Here is a 17,011-nt window from a genome sequence, read left to right on the forward strand (position 1 = left end):
TATCTCGAAGTTTCGGACTTTTTCGTTATAATTGTGGGATTCTCTCTACATGCTCAAGAGCAATTTATCGCACTAAAATAATGAGTAATATCTCAGCTCTGATTGTTCTATTGATGGTAGCATGTGTTAATTATAAGACACCAGTACGCCTATCATACGCGAGTTGAAAAATCAAACAATTTACGGTTCACTCAACACCGAGTGTATTAGGATCTGTATGGGCATAGAGTATTGTCCTGTGTAGTCCAGTACTGCCAAGTAATTAAATGTATAAACAGTACTAGTACTTATACACACCACAGTAATGGCAAATTCGTTACTGAGTGTTCTACGTAGATAAAAATACAACCGCAATCTGAAACATGGCGTTTATCTCTGCCGTTTTCGCGACATATCAAAATAGTAATTGTTCAGTAAAATGTCAACAGGATTTATCAGACATTTTTACAGCGAGAATTCAAGGAAACCTATCGGCTTCATCAAGTAAGATTACTTTTAATAACTAATTGTAGCTTAATTCATTAATTCAAAGCTTATCGTTCAGCAAAAGAAATTTGGGGCAGAGCAGATAAATACATAAGATCAATACCAAGAAAATAGCAGAATTTGAATTATTAATTAGTTTGAATTATTATCATTGTCCTCGTCGTCACTTCTCAAATATAATGACCTTCGATTTACCATAATTGATATACCTATAATCGCCATTTAGAGGCAATGTTTATGTTGCAACCTTTCTTGCTAAATATTGTGTAATTCACTTGGACTCGGACCAGCAACACAGTATGTCATCTGCGTTTAAAAGAATTAGTAATTTAAACCACGGACTGGTCATTAATGCCCTCGCGGTCCTCATCTATGAGACAATTCTCCATATATCATTCACAGTTGGATATTTGAGGCAATAATTTTTGGTAATCATTTTTGAGAGCATGTGCACTTCGTCACATCCGGCTTAGATTGAAATTCAATTATCGATATATTCAAATTCAAATCCACTTTATTGATTCTTTATATGATACAAATTATATCGTTCATTGTCGACGATATTAAGCAAAGTATTTGTATTTTTCAAGTCGTCAATAAACTTTCAATTTAGTTTTATTTTCTTTTTATTTGTTTCTAATACAGTGATCGCGTCCTGGGGCAAACCTGTCATTCATCAGGGCAATTTCTGGTTCGGAGACTTCGACAAATGTTTGAAATCATCGGACAGCGCGCGATATTGTTTGGCGAATCAGAAAAAATCAATAGTTGAGTATATAGTTCATATCGAATAGGCCTAATTCTTATTAAAATTGGAAAGAATGTTCCTTTTTTATATGCTAATCTAGTAAGAGAAGAAATATAAAATTTTTCAAATTCAGTTTGTCAATTATTTTTTACTACAGGTATCAATCGATCAGTTCTATGGGATGTGTCTACCCGATACATGCGGTGACAGTGACAACCTCAAAATCGTAACCAGCGGTAATTTACTTTCTACAAACCCTGCGTCCAGTTTCACAAACTCTTAAATCGATTTAACTTCTTTAATTAAAATCAGCTGCTGAAATAAGTTCCTATCAGGTCATTTCATTCGTCTTGTCAAAATCTGTTTCTTTTACAAAATCTAACTATGGTGTCAGATGTTTTACACTTTGCGGACCGATGTTTTAGAGTGTTTTTACCCGATAGTTTAGAAATATTGAAAATTTTACCCATTTTAGATTAGTTTTTAAAACCTATCTTTATTCAATGTTATGGTTCTAGCCACACTTTTAGCTTCAGTAATGTAAGTGTTTTATTGAATAAGGTACCAAATATGGTAGATCATAATAAAAGTCAAAATCATAGGGGTTGATATTTTTTATGAAACTGGACATCTAGGACCCAGTTTTATAGACGCACTCGATTCAATTCGACTCATTTAATTTTCGATTGAACTGGATATTGATTTATCTAATTCTGAAAACCGTTTGATGATTAAGCAGCTCAATAATCCATCAATTTTCTGAGATTATCAAAATATTAAAAACTATATATTATGATTGATAATTTCAGCTCTAAAATCTAGCGGGTTTACTGATAATCTCTTACCAGCCTCATCTACGTGTAAACGCAGTATTCCAAAATTATCTACAGAATCTACATATGTATTGTAAGTAAAATTTATAATCAGTGTTTATTTATTTGTTTATCTATTTCTATAAGTTTCCTCTTGGTCCAACGATGAAAACCTCCAATTACACGAATTCCAATAAAACTTTGCAACATGAAATGTTTGAAAATTTAAAATATTCTTAATATCACGGGATCATCTGTTAGGTTGTACGCCACAAGGTCACTTCTATTCTTGGTCCCAATTCATACTTCTTAGGCCTATTCGATGTGTCATTAAACAATAAGTCATCACATAACTGAAGTCGTATTAATTATTTATTCCCAATTCCACTAAACAAGTAAATGTCGCCCACACTAGTGATCATCCGAAATATGATACGAAATAAAAATGATTTTCATGAATTTTCAGGGCAGCTTTTAGTTTCTATTTGTTTATGATCGCAATAGCTACAGTAGTTGATGTTGTGTGGAAATATAGAGATAAAAAGTTTAGCCAATCAGATCGACTAGTCGCCGGTGATGATGGAGAAATGAAGAAAAACACAGGAATCAAAAACAAATACATGACGGGTAAATAATTGTGGAGAATCTTTTTCTAGGATCGAATCATTAGATATTTTGATTAATTTTCACATAGTTCAGTTATCGTTGGTTAACGAGTCTCCTATCATTCCACTATAAATACCTATTTGATTATGGAGAGATTGGACTATTTTCGAAAGTTTTAGAAGACCGTACAAACCGCAACAACTACATGTAGTATAAGTATCCCTAATTTAAGAAAATGTATGAATCGTTTCACATCACGGGACCCGAGCATCTTAGGGAAGCTCTTGGGATAAAAAAGGCATATACCGATCATGTAGCTCTGAAGTCGCTCTAATTGTATAAATGTAAACTGGTTATTTTTGGTATTCTGTGGTGCTCGAAAAATTGTATAATTTATCGGGGAGCAATGAAATTAAATCTGAATCTATTAGACAACACCAGATTTAACATGATTTAACATGTCATAATAAAAACGTCGTAAATGTTCAAACTGCTAATGATCACCTGATGTAACCGAAACGGTCTCAATCAGCTTTTGTGAATTTCTGAACTTTTATTCAACGTTCAGGCGATTCGGAAACACACTGTAACGAGCATTATTTTTTGTTTTACAGCTCGTGAATTTATGATAACATTTTCCGCTTATTCAAATATAAAGAAACTATTATCATTTGAAACTCCGGCCGCGAGTTTGAATACTTTAAACGGTATTAGATTCTTTAGTATGTGTTGGATTATACTAGGACATACAGTCAGCTGGTTCGTCGAAAAAGTACCAATCAGTGAGTCGGAAAATTATATAAAAATCATAATAATAATCTCTTAATTAATTTCATATGATCTGTTGTTACAATGTGTTCTTCTTTAATTTTCAAATTATTTTCAAGGTAATCTTATCTGGCATAGTGACAACATATCGAGTTGGATATTTCAAACTATCATGACGTTTCATATACCAGTAGAATCGTTCTATTATTTAAGGTGAATATCAGATAATTCTATAAAATTCATCGAGATATAGCTTTTTATCAGAATGTTTTATGTTAGTTTAACACCTGACTGATCACTGGTCACCGCACCGATCTAGCAAACTTATAAACGAGGTCAAACACTCCGGGTCTATGGTCTAGGGGTTAGCATGCCCGGCTGGTGTGCTGGAGGTCTGAAGTTCGAGTCCTACCAGAGTCAAGGCTGTGCTAGGGTTAGGGTTACTGCCGAGCTAGGGTTAGGGTTAGGGCTCTGCTAGGGTTAGGGTTACTGTGGATCAGCTATTATGTTTAGCATGTGGGATGTACGTCAGCACTTTTTGTGCAGTCTGCACTTGTATATTTTACTTTGATATATTTTTCTCTATATTTTCAGTGGTTTATTATTAATGTATTTATCAATGAAACAACTGAATAAAGTGAACGGTCCCAGAAACGTCAACTGGTTCATGTTTTACATTCATAGGATTTGGAGGTAAATTACCCAGCATGCACCTTTATTCCTCGAATCGATCCACTTCCGGTTGTCACTAACATATTTTGAGGCGGTTATTTTTCAATCAAACTCTTTGAAACCGTTTCGAGCATGCATTAGATTTAGTTTTTTTCCTAGATTGACCCCGGCTTACATGGCGCTGTTGGTCGGCACAACGTTTCTCAGTCGATATTTCGGCGATGGACCGTTGTATCCGAACGTTGATGGACTGTCACCCGGGTGTAGAAAAACGTGGTGGTCACATTTATTATACATTAATAATGTAGTTGAACCCGGAATCAATGATGTAAGTTCCACACAGAAATAGCGCAGTCAATTCAATCTAACTCAAATATTGTCACTCATTGGTTGGGAGTCAATTCCCGACCGAAAACCGTTGAACTACAAGTTCAACATCCGTGTAGCGACTACAGCGGTGAAAGCCGCGGCAATAATTCACTGAATGACGTCTTTTCTTTCTCCGTATATCATGTTTTTGACGAAATTGAAGTAAATTCGCTGACGGCAATATTTAGAACCTGTCAAAAATCGGCAATTGACCGCAGCAATCAAAAATTGCTTCCAACGCACCTGACTAGTCATCGAGTCATTGATTATGGTAATATTTTTTCGAGTAATAAATTAAATCAGAATTTAAACTGTTTTTTTTTCAGTGTGTCGGTTGGACTTGGTTCATGGCGAATGACATGCAATACTACATCATTTCTCCGTTACCAATTTTAGCATTTTACAAGTAAATTTCTCTCAAATCGTGGATCGTCAATTTTGATTCCAAATTTACAAGTTTAAAATCATGTGATATAGAAATATTTAATACGAATTGCTATTGGTCATAGATGCAGTTTCATCTCGTAAATTTTAAAAAAATGTTGTTTATCTTGAATCGACAGGTGTTGGTGGGCGGGACTTATCGTCGTAATTATGCTATGTTTGATTGATTTTATATCTGTTGGACTCGTAACTAAGATGGGTATGATGACTCCACAATCCCCAGGACCGAAGTAAGTAAACACTGAGTGACGATAGAAGGGGGCAACTCCCACTCCCTGGTTAAAAGGGGGCCACCCAAATTCCTCGTTTTTCGGGGGGGGGAGCCAAACTCCTAGCACGGTTAAACGATTTTACTCAGAGACACAGGTATCAGGGGCTAGTATCAACTTCAACCGATTTTGGTGCACTTTCAAAGTCAAAAGAAAATTTACTGCATTCAGATGTAATATTCAGACAATAAAGATGAAACCCTGAATGATCGATGGTGTCTTTCTGCTGAAAATTATCTGCCTCTTTTAAAAATGTACCTTTTTCTAATATTTGGGATTGTGAAATTTCTCTTTACAGGTTTCTTTCTGCGGTATATTTAGCTCCTTTTCACCACGTGGCCGCGTACGGTATAGGTCTGGCTACAGGTTACTATCTATATAGGGCTAAAAACGGCGCTGGTTTTAAAATACATAAGGTAAACCGCGAGTAACACTATTGATGAAAACTATTGATGAAAAAAATGTTTGATGGTATTATAATATTTTTGTAGGTTTTAGTTGCTGTGTTATGGATTTTGACGGTACTGTTTCTATATCTACCCGTATTCGGGCTATACACTCAGTTCCAACCGCTTTATTATCTGAATCCGATGCCGCTCAGTCTGGGCAATGCGTACTATACGTTAGGTGGTGCCACCTGGTGTCTGGGTTTGAGTTGGTTAACGATCGCCTGTGAGACAGGTTACGGGGGTAAGTACCACATTTAACAATTGATCGCCGTATATTTTGTTTGAATTTACGATTACGATTTACTTTTTGTGGAGAAAAAAAATCATATCATATCATATCATATCATATCATATCATATCATATCATATCATATCATATCATATCATATCATATCATATCATATCATATCATATCATATCATCAATTGAAAAAGAAATTAAAACGATCTGGGTGATAGTTTCTGAACAGTTAGTTGAAGTTGATCTCAATTATCCCACTGGTTTAACTAAGAATGACATCCAGAATAATAAATGATTTCACTTTTTTAAAGGATTGATCAAGTCGTTTTTGAGTTGGCGCGGTTTCCATGTTTTCAGTAAACTGACGTATAGCGCCTATTTACTGCACCCTATTGTCATTTTGATAAACTACAATTCCCAACGCGCACCTGTTTATGCCTCGCATACATATATCGTAAGTATTGTTAACACATTTTATACAAATCGATATTCATCGATATAAGCCGCGATCACACGTGCATTTTTTGCCACGGGCCAAATTTGGCCCGGAACAACTGTTCACACGGGTGCCAAATAGGCCCAAGCCTGTTTGGCCTGGGCCAGATTTTGCCCGAGCCTAATTTTAGCACCAGACAAATGATTGCGTTTGAATTGCAACTGGCACCGGAAATGATCCACTTCGCTTTGTTTGAGCATTGTTTAGTATCGAGTGAATGATTTGCGTGTGAACGCGCTCTCTAATCAGGTACGGACCAAATTTGGCCCGAGCCTGATCCGTGCCATTTTGGTCTCCGTGTGATCGCGGCTATAATATTCATATTTTCAGGAGTTCAATTTGAAACTGGGTCCTATTGAGGATTTTTTGGGATAACTTTGCTAATCGTGATTTGTTTGTTTTTTCCTCCAGGCGATCACGTTTATGGGTCACTTGTTGACCACGTATCTGTTATCAATGCTGTTCTCTTTGGCGTTTGAATCGCCGTCACAAGGTCTCGAATCCGGTCTTAGGCGTCTTTTAGGAACTCGTTGCACTTGTCAACGAAACACTCCAGAAGTTCGAGCCGAATGTAAAGAAAATGGTGCCATTAAATCAGAATATCAGCAGCAGACCGGAACAGATCGAGCTGAGGTTGAACCAAGTGTTCAAATCACAAAAATGTAAATCTATTTAAGTTTTGATAACTTACCATACAAACATCTGTGATATTGATAGATCGAGAGAGGTGAACATTTTACAGTCTGGGAGGGAGGGAGGGGGGAGGGAAGGGGGAGGGAGGGGGGAGGGGGTGGGCAGTTTATTCATAACTCGCAGTACGCAACGGTGACAAGTTTAGTAGTACAAATCACTAGTAAATGACAATACGAAAAATTTGTTTAAACGATGAAATGTTCGGTCCCTTTTAGTAAATGAATGCGGTTAGATTGCTCGTGTCAGTCTAGTGCCTACTGTTGTTTTTTCCATTGTTATACTCATTCAGGATGAAGCCTCTATAGCGAGAGCACGGCGTCCCGACCATTCATGATAACTTCGAGTCCTCCGATTTTGATTCTTGAATAAATAAATGCTGCTTTTCACCAAATGTTGCTTTTTATCAGTTTATATCTGTGTATATATTGCGCTTTAATGGCTTAGATGGAATTTCCGGCATAGATCTTCATCACTAGAATCATCTTTGAAACACCGGGCGCCAAAAATACGAACTACAACCCGGTATATAATCAAAACCCGGTGTAAGGGCTCCTCGGGGGGTCTGACCCCAACATATTTTAAAAAACTGTTAAAAATTATTCAAAAATCATTTAGTAAATACTAAAAGGTCAAAATATCTGTAAACTTTCAGAGAAGATAGAACACTATTCATGGGCTACGCCGAGTCCGGTGACCTGTTGTTGCCCGGTACCAAGGCTTCTTGGGGATCGCCCCCAAACACTTTCAAAAATATTGTTTCAGAATTAATAAATAAAATACGAAACGGTCATCAATGTGTCTGAAACGTTCAGGGAATATGACCTAGTCAAACAATTGAATGAGTAATTGTTTCTGTAGTGTGTAATGGTATCATTCACAAACGAATGTTACAGGCCGCTAGCCATCTCGTGCCCCTGGGGAATAGCCATCTCGTGCCCCTGGGGTATAGCCATCTCGTGCCCCTGGGGAATAGCCATCTCGTGCCCCTGGGGAATAGCCATCTCGTGCCCCTGGGGATCTTGTTGTTTATTATTTGTGAAGGTTTCGCTCGAAAACTATAACAAATACACAGAATAAAAGACATCACTTAGTATTATACAGAAAGAGAATTGTAATTGATGAATTCTTTTTAGAGATAAAATCCATCGCGCTTCAGGTTCCAACACGGAACCTATTGCGCTTGGTGCTTTATCTCGAGGAAGCTATATCTAAGTATTCAATCAACACTTCATTGAAAAAAAAGGAACAGAAATAAACAGTAATGAACTCAACTTTTCCCAGCAGCAATAAAAAGACACAATCCTTGTCCACTGGATGATGCAGTAATAAAGGAAAAAACGTGAAGATGATGCGCGACCACGGTCCAGTATAACCCTACCCCAGCCCGGCTGAGGGTCGAACTCGGGTCCCTCAAGTATAAACCCGGGGAGTTTACCACTAGACCATAGAAAACTGATAGATACTTAGACTTGTAAGTTCAACTAAGTATGTTTATTCAGCAGGCCAACACTAGGGTTACTACGTTTATTCAGCAGGCCAACACTAGGGTTTCTGCGTTTATTCAGCAGGCCAACACTAGGGTTTCTGCGTTTATTCACCAGGCCAACACTAGGGTTTCTGCGTTTATTCACCAGGCCAAAACTAGGATTTCTGCGTTTATTCACCAGGCCAACACTAGGGTTTCTGCGTTTATTCACCAGGCCAACACTAGGGTTTCTGCGTTTATTCAGCAGGCCAACACTAGGGTTTCTGCGTTTATTCACCAGGCCAAAACTAGGGTTTCTGCGTTTATTCACCAGGCCAACACTAGGGTTTCTGCGTTTATTCACCAGGCCAAAACTAGGGTTTCTGCGTTTATTCACCAGGCCAACACTAGGGTTTCTGCGTTTATTCACCAGGGTTTCTGCGTTTATTCACCAGGCCAAAACTAGGGTTTCTGCGTTTATTCACCAGGCCAACACTAGGGTTTCTACGTTTATTCAGCAGGCCAACACTAGGGTTACTACGATTATTCACCACGCCAACACTAGGGTTTCTGCGTTTGTTCACCAGGCCAACACTAGGGACGAACAGAGTGACTACGGTGACTGTTTTTTGTGTACCGAGATTATCCAATCAAAATTATTTCTACTCAAAACTGGAACAAGTTTTTTATAACCTTCACATTCAATAATTTATTTTTCCAACATAAATTAAAGGTTTAAATACAACAATCGTTGAATCAATGAATACTTTACAATATTGTCACGATATAAAACATTACTGGCCAGCCCTGTTTCCTGCCTGTTTCCACTGGCTGGCCCTGTTTCCACTGGCTAGCCCTGTTTCCTGCCTGTTTCCACTGGTTGGTCCTGTTTCCACTGGCTAGCCCTGTTTCCTGCCGATACAACTGGTCGCCCAGTTAGGACTGGACAATTGAATTTCACAATTTAGTTGGACTCAAAATTAGAATTGTTTGCTCGTGGGGCTAAGCCATACTGATACAGATTGAATATTGTAGTTAGTTAAGGAGGGGAAGGGGTTACTGTTGAGACATGTGCGAGACCGATCAGAACTCCACAATAAATCATCGTTCAAACATTGTTTAACAACAACACAATCAATCAATCAATCACAATATATCAACAATATACTACAATTACACTGTATTGTATTACACTGTATGGCCATTGCTCAATGACAGGTTTAATTCATGTTGACTATTAGCAGGCTGCCCGCGCTACGAGGCTGCCCGACATGCTGCCCGTACCCGCGCTATGAGACTACCCGAGATGCTGCCCGTGCCCGCGCTACGAGGCTGCCCGACATGCTGCCCGTGCCCGCGCTACGAGGCTGCCCGAGATGCTGCCCGTACCCGCGCTATGAGACTACCCGAGATGCTGCCCGTGCCCGCGCTACGAGGCTGCCCGAGATGCTGCCCGTGCCCGCGCTACGAGGCTGCCCGACATGCTGCCCGTGCCCGCGCTACGAGGCTGCCCGAGATGCTGCCCGTGCCCGCGCTACGAGGCTGCCCGTGCCCGCGCTACGAGGCTGCCCGAGATGCTGCCCGTGCCCGCACTACGAGGCTGCCCGAGATGCTGCCCGTGCCCGCGCTACGAGGCTGCCCGAGATGCTGCCCGTGCCCGCGCTACGAGGCAACCGTCCATTGTTTCTGTAGTTGATGTAAATGATCCATAGCTCGCAGTGTTATATTGATAGTAGGATCGACTTCATTCAGGTGAAATTCAGGATCTTTTAAAAATGATAAACCACCGAGACCCATGTATGAATGTAGCGGGTCTGAAAAAAATAAAAACAGTTTAAAAACTATTGTTTAAATCGGATAATCTGTTGACTGTGAGGTGAACTGTACCTGGAGTATTATCAGGCCATTTAGAAAATCCACCGATTACTTCATCTTGAGTTTCTAACACAAACGATCGATTGAATTCGTAATTAGTCATTTCAAACATCCCGAGTAACTAGAAATACAGGTAAAATACATTCAAAGCAACTCAAAATTTGTCTGATTTGAGTGATTTCTGAGTTGAATGTAGATAGAATCTATCGCTTATAATGTATCTGATTTGACTAGTGATATATCATCACCACAGGCCTATATACAGATAGCCTTTCAGAGCATCCTCGATAAGCAATTATTTATCGGTCGATCTATTTCTACAGTATACACGATGAAGTTTAAAGTGTAGTCATGATGAGATATTAATGAAACTGAACGTACTTTAAGAGTAGCACCGACCCAGAATGAATAACACGTATCCTCAGGTTTATTAGGACGACTGTGAAATCCAGTTTGTTGACGTAGAATACACCATCGTTTCAATCTATTTAAATCTTTTATCGTAAATGCTTGATCGAGTTTTTTCATTAAAACAAGTGACGCAATTCCGCAAAACGTCGAACCACCTGAAAATATAGTTCAAACACGTTTTATTCAGCTAGGTTTACTTCGAGATACTGGACCCCGGTTTATGGGTGAATTTATTAAACGCGGTCTATAAAACCGATTAAAACGAAGCCTTTTTGAAGAGAAGTCCAAAGCATTTCAATCGATCAAATCATTACTATCATTTATCTGGATTAATACGGATTATCTCCGGATTAATGTGGATTATCTCTCACCATGTGATTCTTGCCCAGCTCCTTGACCCAATCCACCTTCGTAACCCTACGATTTAACAGCACAACATCTTATCATTGATTAGATAAATGTTATTACATGTATAAAGATACAGTGAATGTAAGATGAGTTACCTGACTGTGTTTGATATATTCAACTGCTTTATCAATTTCAATCGCAGACCAATCATTTAACATATAACAAACACACGCAGCACAGTAAATAAATCTCATATCAGTTTCACTTCCGTCCATAGTCGAACTAAAACTACAAATAAATCAACAATAAATACAACCTGAAATATAGTAGAATCCATCTAAACCGTGTAGTCATCATGGGCGGAGCGGCCTACCCTACAGTGGAACCTTGTTACAGGCAACTTCACGAGACCAGAAAATCTGTTCGTTATAACCGATAATTCATTATAATTCCAATATGAAATGGAATTTTCTTACTTGGGATGAAATTCTGTATTTGTTATATCGTTGTAACGAGGTTCCACTGTATCTATTTAGTAAAATCCTGGCTACGCGCCCCCCCCCCCCCCCCGGGAGTCAGGTGAGTTTATATTTACCTTCCATCAGACATCTGTAGACTACGAACTCCTTGAATTATTGCTGGTTTATTGACTCTCGATAAATCATCTCCTAGTATAATTAAACTGGCTAGTGCTGTATAAGTCATAGCTATATGACTACCGTCGTATATACACTGGTCTGAACGAGTCTTTAAAAATAAAACATTCACATTCAGTTTCATTTAGAACCGCGTCCACGAGAAAGACGATTATTTAAAGAATTACCTTTTCAGGCTCGTATGAACAGCCAATCATATTCGATGCTCTGAAACCGCATTTGTTCATATTTTTACCTGAAAATATTAGTTCAATATGAAGTGAAATTGTTACTTTTTTTTAAAGTTTGATCTTTGATTCTGCGACTGACCGACCTCCTTCATCCGGTAAAACTTGTAACGAATAAATCCATTCAATGATCTCTTCTTTATCATCGTTTAATTCATCTAAACGTCCGAGAATATCGAGACCAGAAATAGAGAAAAACGCTATCGTCATCCTACAATAGAATAAACAACCAATCAGACATCAGCCCCGGACTCATCAACCAATCGCTGAGGAGATGCTTCAACCCACCCCGGACTCATCAACCAATCACTGAGGAGATGTTTCAACCCACCCCGGACTCATCAACCAATCACTGAGGAGATGTTTCGACCCACCCTGGACTCATCAACCAATCACTGAGGAGATGTTTCGACCCACCCCGGACTCATCAACCAATCACTGAGGAGATGCAACACTTACTTCATCGTATCCAATGAGACCATGTGACCAGGTAAAACGGCAAGAGTTCGACGGAAAAATTTCACATGTTTAGATTTCATCAGATCCGGTTTATCATGATCAGACATTGTGGTCTCTTCACTGCTGCTGCTGCTGCTGCTGCTGCGTACCTCCCGGGGCCGTGGTTTACCAATCTCTTCACTACAGCTGCTGCTGATAATAGTAAACCATCATTAGTATTATATATCAAGTTGTAGCCACCTAGCCTACTGACGGGTGACGGGCGACGGGCTAGCCTAATGTGTGGTGTGTGTGGCAGGCTTCGTGTAGGCCCTTTATTTATGTGTCGCACATTCCTAATAATAGACAAAGTGACCTGAGGGTGTAGAATATGGTACCCATGACCTGTACTCTACATAGACAATCTCTTTCAATATTCACTATCCAGTTCCTCAACAATTAATTGAAACGATAATAAAGGCCTTATTGATTGAATTTGACTTTGTTTTAGCTGATTCCGTATGAATGTTCTTGATTTATTTTGCGTCTACTTTTTACCTTTGAATTAATCCTTAGACAAACTCATCAAATAATTACAGTTTTTGCTCAGATTTTGACGAAATTAAGGATTGATTTGATCATGATTTGATGCAGCTTATTGCGGCGCTGATATCCTCCGCGGCGGGTATCTCGCTTGACAGCGCAGAGTCCTCCGCGGCTGGCGGCATCAAAATAAAATACAATATCAATTTATTAACTCATAAAACAATCAATCTTCTTCTTCTTCTTCGATGACATCACCAACGCCGCTATCTTATATCTCAACTATTAGTAGTAAAGTGATCTATAACGTCAAATCTTTGATGAAAAAATTGTTAATTTTGAAGGTTACTGTGAGGGATGTGATTTAGTCATCCCTCCTCTGGTATCAATCACTTCCGGGTTCGGTTTTTGACAGCTGAAAAAATATGCATCAAATCGAAGTGAATGGAGTTTTACAACGAGGAACGATTTATTTAGCGGGAGAAACGATAGAGTGTGTTATAACATTCTCTAATAGAGGAAATCCAATACCATTTCACGGGTCACCTAGACCTAGATCGTTGGCTGAGAAATACAGGTTTGTTGTTTCCCCTCCACAACTCAAACTGGAGCCCCTGGTCACCTAGATCTAAAGCTCACTGGCTGATCAGGCAAATCAACCCCTTTCATCATCGAGTCAATCTCCCGATCTAAATAGGCGGTTCCATGACATTTGAAAAGGGGGTGCGCATTTCTGACAGATCTCCCTTTAACTGGTGATCCTCATTCCCCCTAATAAGATTGCCCCTGTTAAATGTTATCGGTTGTTAAAGATGATGTGTTTATTTGACAGGGCTGAAACGTTGGCGTGGGCAAGTGCACAAATACACTGTCAGAGAACAATCAGTGAATCAAGGGTGAATTTACCCACAGCACCTGCAATAACACCTACTGGTGGTACCAGCAGCAGCAGCAGCAGTGGTATCACAGGTACTGATTCACAGACAATCGTTGAAACTTCAAAATCAAGGTATGAAAATACAGTAAACTCTTAAATCTAAATACAGTAAACTCTTAAATCTAAATACAGTAAACTCTTGTATCCAAATACAGTAAACTCTTAAATCTAAATACAATAAACTCTTGTATCCAAATACAGTAAACTCTTAAATCTAAATACAGTAAACTTAAATCTAAATACATTAAACTCTTAAATCTAAATACATTAATTTCTTAAATCTAAATACAGTAAACTCTTTAATCTAAAAACAGTAAACTCTTGTATCTAAATACAGTAAACTCTTGTATCCAAATACAGTAAACTCTTAAATCTAAATACAATAAACTCTTGTATCTAAATACAATAAACTCTTAAATCTACATACAGTAAACTCTTGTATCTAAATACAGTAAACTCTTAAATCTAAATACAATAAACTCTTGTATCTAAATACAGTAAACTCTTGTATCTAAATACAGTAAACTCTTAAATCTAAATACAATAAACTCTCGTATCTAAATACAGTAAACTCTTAAATCTAAATACAATAAACTCTTATATCTAAATAGGCCTACAGTAAACATTAGTTCGAGACGATGTATGGATTTTAATGATGTATAAATGTTTCAGGTGAAAGAGGGACGACTGTTTTATCAACGAAACCGAAGATTTTATTCTGTGATCTGTCGTTACGACCTGGTGAATCGAAATCATTCATCTACCGAGAAACGATACCCAGTGAAGCGCCACCTACATTTAAAGGACAAGCCGTGAAATACGCGTATAAACTAACAATCGGAACCCAGCGAGTCGAAACACCGACCAAACTATTACGCATCCCGTTCCGTGTTTTAGTGTTACACGGATTAAATGATATAAGCGTTTATACGACGGGAGATGGAGGTGAAATATCTCCGACAAATCCATTTCAAATCACGCGTAAACCAGAGAATACAATCTGCGATATCGCTCTTCAGGTGCTATCTACAGTTACCGCTCGTAAACAACCCAGTAAGTACCGGCGCGTACCACCAGGGGGCGTGTCACACAGTCTCCAATAGATATCAGCTACTGTCAGTTTTTGGTATAGTTTTCATCGATGATTAATTTACTCGAAGAGAAAAGTTCATTCAGTACCAGCTGCGCCACCTGGTGGATCCTCACTTACCGCAGTAGCAGTGCCTGGTAATATATCCCTGTTTATCTCGTTTAAGCTAAAGTTGTTTCATTTCCGTAATATTTCAGATTTCTATAACGTCACTAATTCTAAAGGAAAAGTCGCTCGATTCTGTCTGTTTAAACAAGCTTATAAACTCGGAGAGGATATCATCGGAACTTTCGATTTCTCTGATGTAGATATTCCTTGTGTTCAGGTAGATTATCAACCATTTAGCCCCACTCCCCCTGAGCCCCATCCCCCCCTCCTGAGGGGTGAGACACGAGTGAGATACCCCTGTGTTAAAGTATATTATATGTATTTGCAGTATTCAGTAACTCTACAGAGTGAAGAGATTGTTTCTGAAGAATGTCGACACCGACCGGCGCAGGGCTCAAATATATTAAATCACACTAAACATCATCAGTTCTGTTTACATCATAAAAAGACACATATGACTTTACCAATCCCGCTGTCAGTTACACCTGGATTTATAACAGATATAGGTAAATATATCCTTCTTCCCCCGCCCTGCCGTGTACTGCCCTGCCCTGCCCTGCCGTGCCCAGCCGCTGATTGTTGTAATGATTGTTTCAGTTTGTTTAAGATGGAGACTTCATTTCGAGTTCATCACTTCGTGTAATAAGATAGCGGACCACGCCGCACCGAGTGAACCTTCGGAGAGCTCCACCTGGCGAGGACCGGAGAAACTAGAAGTGGAAACAATGATCTGGGACATGCCCGTAAAGATATTCGCTACTAATCCTCTTTTATCAAACGGTGCTTCTCTATTGAGGAATAGTAGTTGTATGAATGTATAAGAGTTGTCTGTCTCTAGTCTCAGTATCTGTGTGTGTTTTAGTTGTTGTATGAAATGCGCGATGGTTTCATGTTGAGGATCGAAATTATATTTTATTTCATGTAGATAATAAATATACATTTATTCAATAAAGATGGAGGTAATTTGAATGAGAGATTATTTTGTTTTATTGTCAATGTCTTGATCAGAGGAGCTGGAGAGTAGCGTGAGGATCAGTGGAGGAGGATGGATGGAGAGAATAAAGGGGAGGAGCAGGAGGATGAGTGGAGGAGGATGGAGAGAAGGATAGAGAGGAGAAAGGAGATGAGCAGGAGGATGGAGGTGCTGCCAATAAGCTGTGCAGGGGTGTCCCGGGTTCAAACCGAGTAATTACTGACACTGATTCAGAATGGTGCTGATGCCGAATAGAGGATGTGCAGGGGTGTCCCGGGTTCGAACCCAAATTTGGTACACTAACATATGTCGACTCTGGCAGTCTAGGGTTACGGTGTAGCGGGATTGCCAGGATTGACTTATTATTTATAACTGGGTTTGAACCCGGGACACCCCTGTATCCTCTATTCAGCATCAGGACCACTCTGAATCAGTGTCAGTAGTTACTGGATTTGAGCCGGGTACACCCCTCTATATCCTCTATTCAGCTTCAGTACCACTCTGAATCAGTGTCAGTAATTATCGGGTTCGAATCCGGGACATCCGCATAGTTTAAGATAAGATAAGATAGTTTATTACACTCCAACTAAAACTTTTGGTACATAGAATAATGATGCTATGATCGCCATCTATTGGATTTTGGATGAACTGACTAGATGCTCTTATTTGTCTCACTGACTCTTCTTTAGTGGGTTGAAATCACACTCGCCATCTGGTGGATTTCTATGCTACTACAGTCTAATGATGGTTATATCCACCAGATGGCGAGTGTGATTTTAACGGATTAAAGAACAGTCAGTGAGACCAGTAAGAGCTGTCTAGTCAGTTCAGGCAAATTCCAATAGATGGCGATAACGGTAGAAAATCTTGATATCATCTCGTCGGACA

At 39.1% G+C, this 17,011-nt stretch overlaps 4 protein-coding genes across 6 annotated transcripts in view; 3 read left to right on the forward strand and 1 right to left on the reverse strand.

Moving 5' to 3' along the window:
* Window positions 1–17,011, forward strand: part of LOC141905055 (small ribosomal subunit protein uS19-like) — a 251,138-nt gene that overhangs the window by 195,668 nt on the left and 38,459 nt on the right. The window contains exon 1 of one of the 2 annotated variants that reach the window (XM_074793785.1): window positions 1,591–1,594. The exons of the other annotated variant lie outside the window; for it this stretch is intronic. Within the exon in view, the coding sequence (XP_074649886.1) occupies window positions 1,593–1,594 (2 nt within the window). The 5' untranslated portion in view covers window positions 1,591–1,592. Of the gene's footprint in view, window positions 1–1,590; window positions 1,595–17,011 lie in introns of those variants that run through there. 2 annotated transcript variants of the gene reach the window in all.
* On the forward strand, window positions 2,634–7,400 carry LOC141905255 (nose resistant to fluoxetine protein 6-like). Its single transcript, XM_074794075.1, has 11 exons — window positions 2,634–2,673; window positions 3,267–3,411; window positions 4,015–4,113; window positions 4,252–4,420; window positions 4,788–4,867; window positions 5,025–5,135; window positions 5,473–5,590; window positions 5,666–5,864; window positions 6,175–6,317; window positions 6,771–7,021; window positions 7,342–7,400. The coding sequence occupies exons 1-11, from the start codon at window positions 2,634–2,636 to the stop codon at window positions 7,355–7,357; spliced, it is 1,371 nt and encodes a 456-aa protein (XP_074650176.1). The 3' UTR covers window positions 7,358–7,400.
* LOC141905097 (geranylgeranyl transferase type-1 subunit beta-like) lies at window positions 9,200–13,155 on the reverse strand. 2 transcript variants are annotated; one of them, XM_074793852.1, is made up of 10 exons: window positions 13,031–13,155; window positions 12,494–12,685; window positions 12,121–12,245; window positions 11,975–12,042; window positions 11,747–11,898; window positions 11,307–11,439; window positions 11,175–11,220; window positions 10,774–10,958; window positions 10,405–10,513; window positions 9,200–10,331 (listed from the first exon to the last, which is right to left on the reverse strand). In XM_074793852.1, the coding sequence occupies exons 2-10, from the start codon at window positions 12,598–12,600 to the stop codon at window positions 10,180–10,182; spliced, it is 1,077 nt and encodes a 358-aa protein (XP_074649953.1). In that variant the 5' UTR covers window positions 12,601–12,685; window positions 13,031–13,155; the 3' UTR covers window positions 9,200–10,179. The 2 variants fall into 2 exon arrangements, with proteins under 2 accessions (XP_074649953.1, XP_074649954.1); XM_074793853.1 differs by having other exon boundaries at window positions 12,494–12,682; window positions 13,031–13,146.
* On the forward strand, window positions 13,416–16,104 carry LOC141905796 (RAB6A-GEF complex partner protein 2-like). The gene is made up of 6 exons (XM_074794829.1): window positions 13,416–13,556; window positions 13,848–13,984; window positions 14,625–15,005; window positions 15,240–15,367; window positions 15,479–15,656; window positions 15,748–16,104. Exons 1-6 carry the CDS (start codon window positions 13,441–13,443, stop codon window positions 15,969–15,971), a joined length of 1,164 nt encoding a protein of 387 aa, XP_074650930.1. The 5' UTR covers window positions 13,416–13,440; the 3' UTR covers window positions 15,972–16,104.

This window comes from Tubulanus polymorphus, chromosome 5, assembly GCF_964204645.1.
Source record: "Tubulanus polymorphus chromosome 5, tnTubPoly1.2, whole genome shotgun sequence".
In the NCBI taxonomy this organism is placed as follows: domain Eukaryota; kingdom Metazoa; phylum Nemertea; class Palaeonemertea; order Tubulaniformes; family Tubulanidae; genus Tubulanus; species Tubulanus polymorphus.

Coding starts and splice junctions, on each gene's coding strand:
- LOC141905097 (XM_074793852.1), bottom strand. CDS start 12,600: ATGTCTGATCATGATAAACCGGATCTGATGAAATCTAAACATGTGAAA. Junction 12,043..12,120: donor AGTTTTACCGGATGAAGGAG/GTCGGTCAGTCG, acceptor TAATATTTTCAG/GTAAAAATATGAACAAATGC. Junction 11,899..11,974: donor GTTCATACGAGCCTGAAAAG/GTAATTCTTTAA, acceptor TTATTTTTAAAG/ACTCGTTCAGACCAGTGTAT.
- LOC141905796 (XM_074794829.1), top strand. CDS start 13,441: ATGCATCAAATCGAAGTGAATGGAGTTTTACAACGAGGAACGATTTAT. Junction 15,368..15,478: donor TAGATATTCCTTGTGTTCAG/GTAGATTATCAA, acceptor ATGTATTTGCAG/TATTCAGTAACTCTACAGAG. Junction 15,657..15,747: donor TGGATTTATAACAGATATAG/GTAAATATATCC, acceptor TGATTGTTTCAG/TTTGTTTAAGATGGAGACTT.
- LOC141905255 (XM_074794075.1), top strand. CDS start 2,634: ATGAAGAAAAACACAGGAATCAAAAACAAATACATGACGG. Junction 2,674..3,266: donor CAAAAACAAATACATGACGG/GTAAATAATTGT, acceptor TTTGTTTTACAG/CTCGTGAATTTATGATAACA. Junction 4,868..5,024: donor CCAATTTTAGCATTTTACAA/GTAAATTTCTCT, acceptor TTGAATCGACAG/GTGTTGGTGGGCGGGACTTA.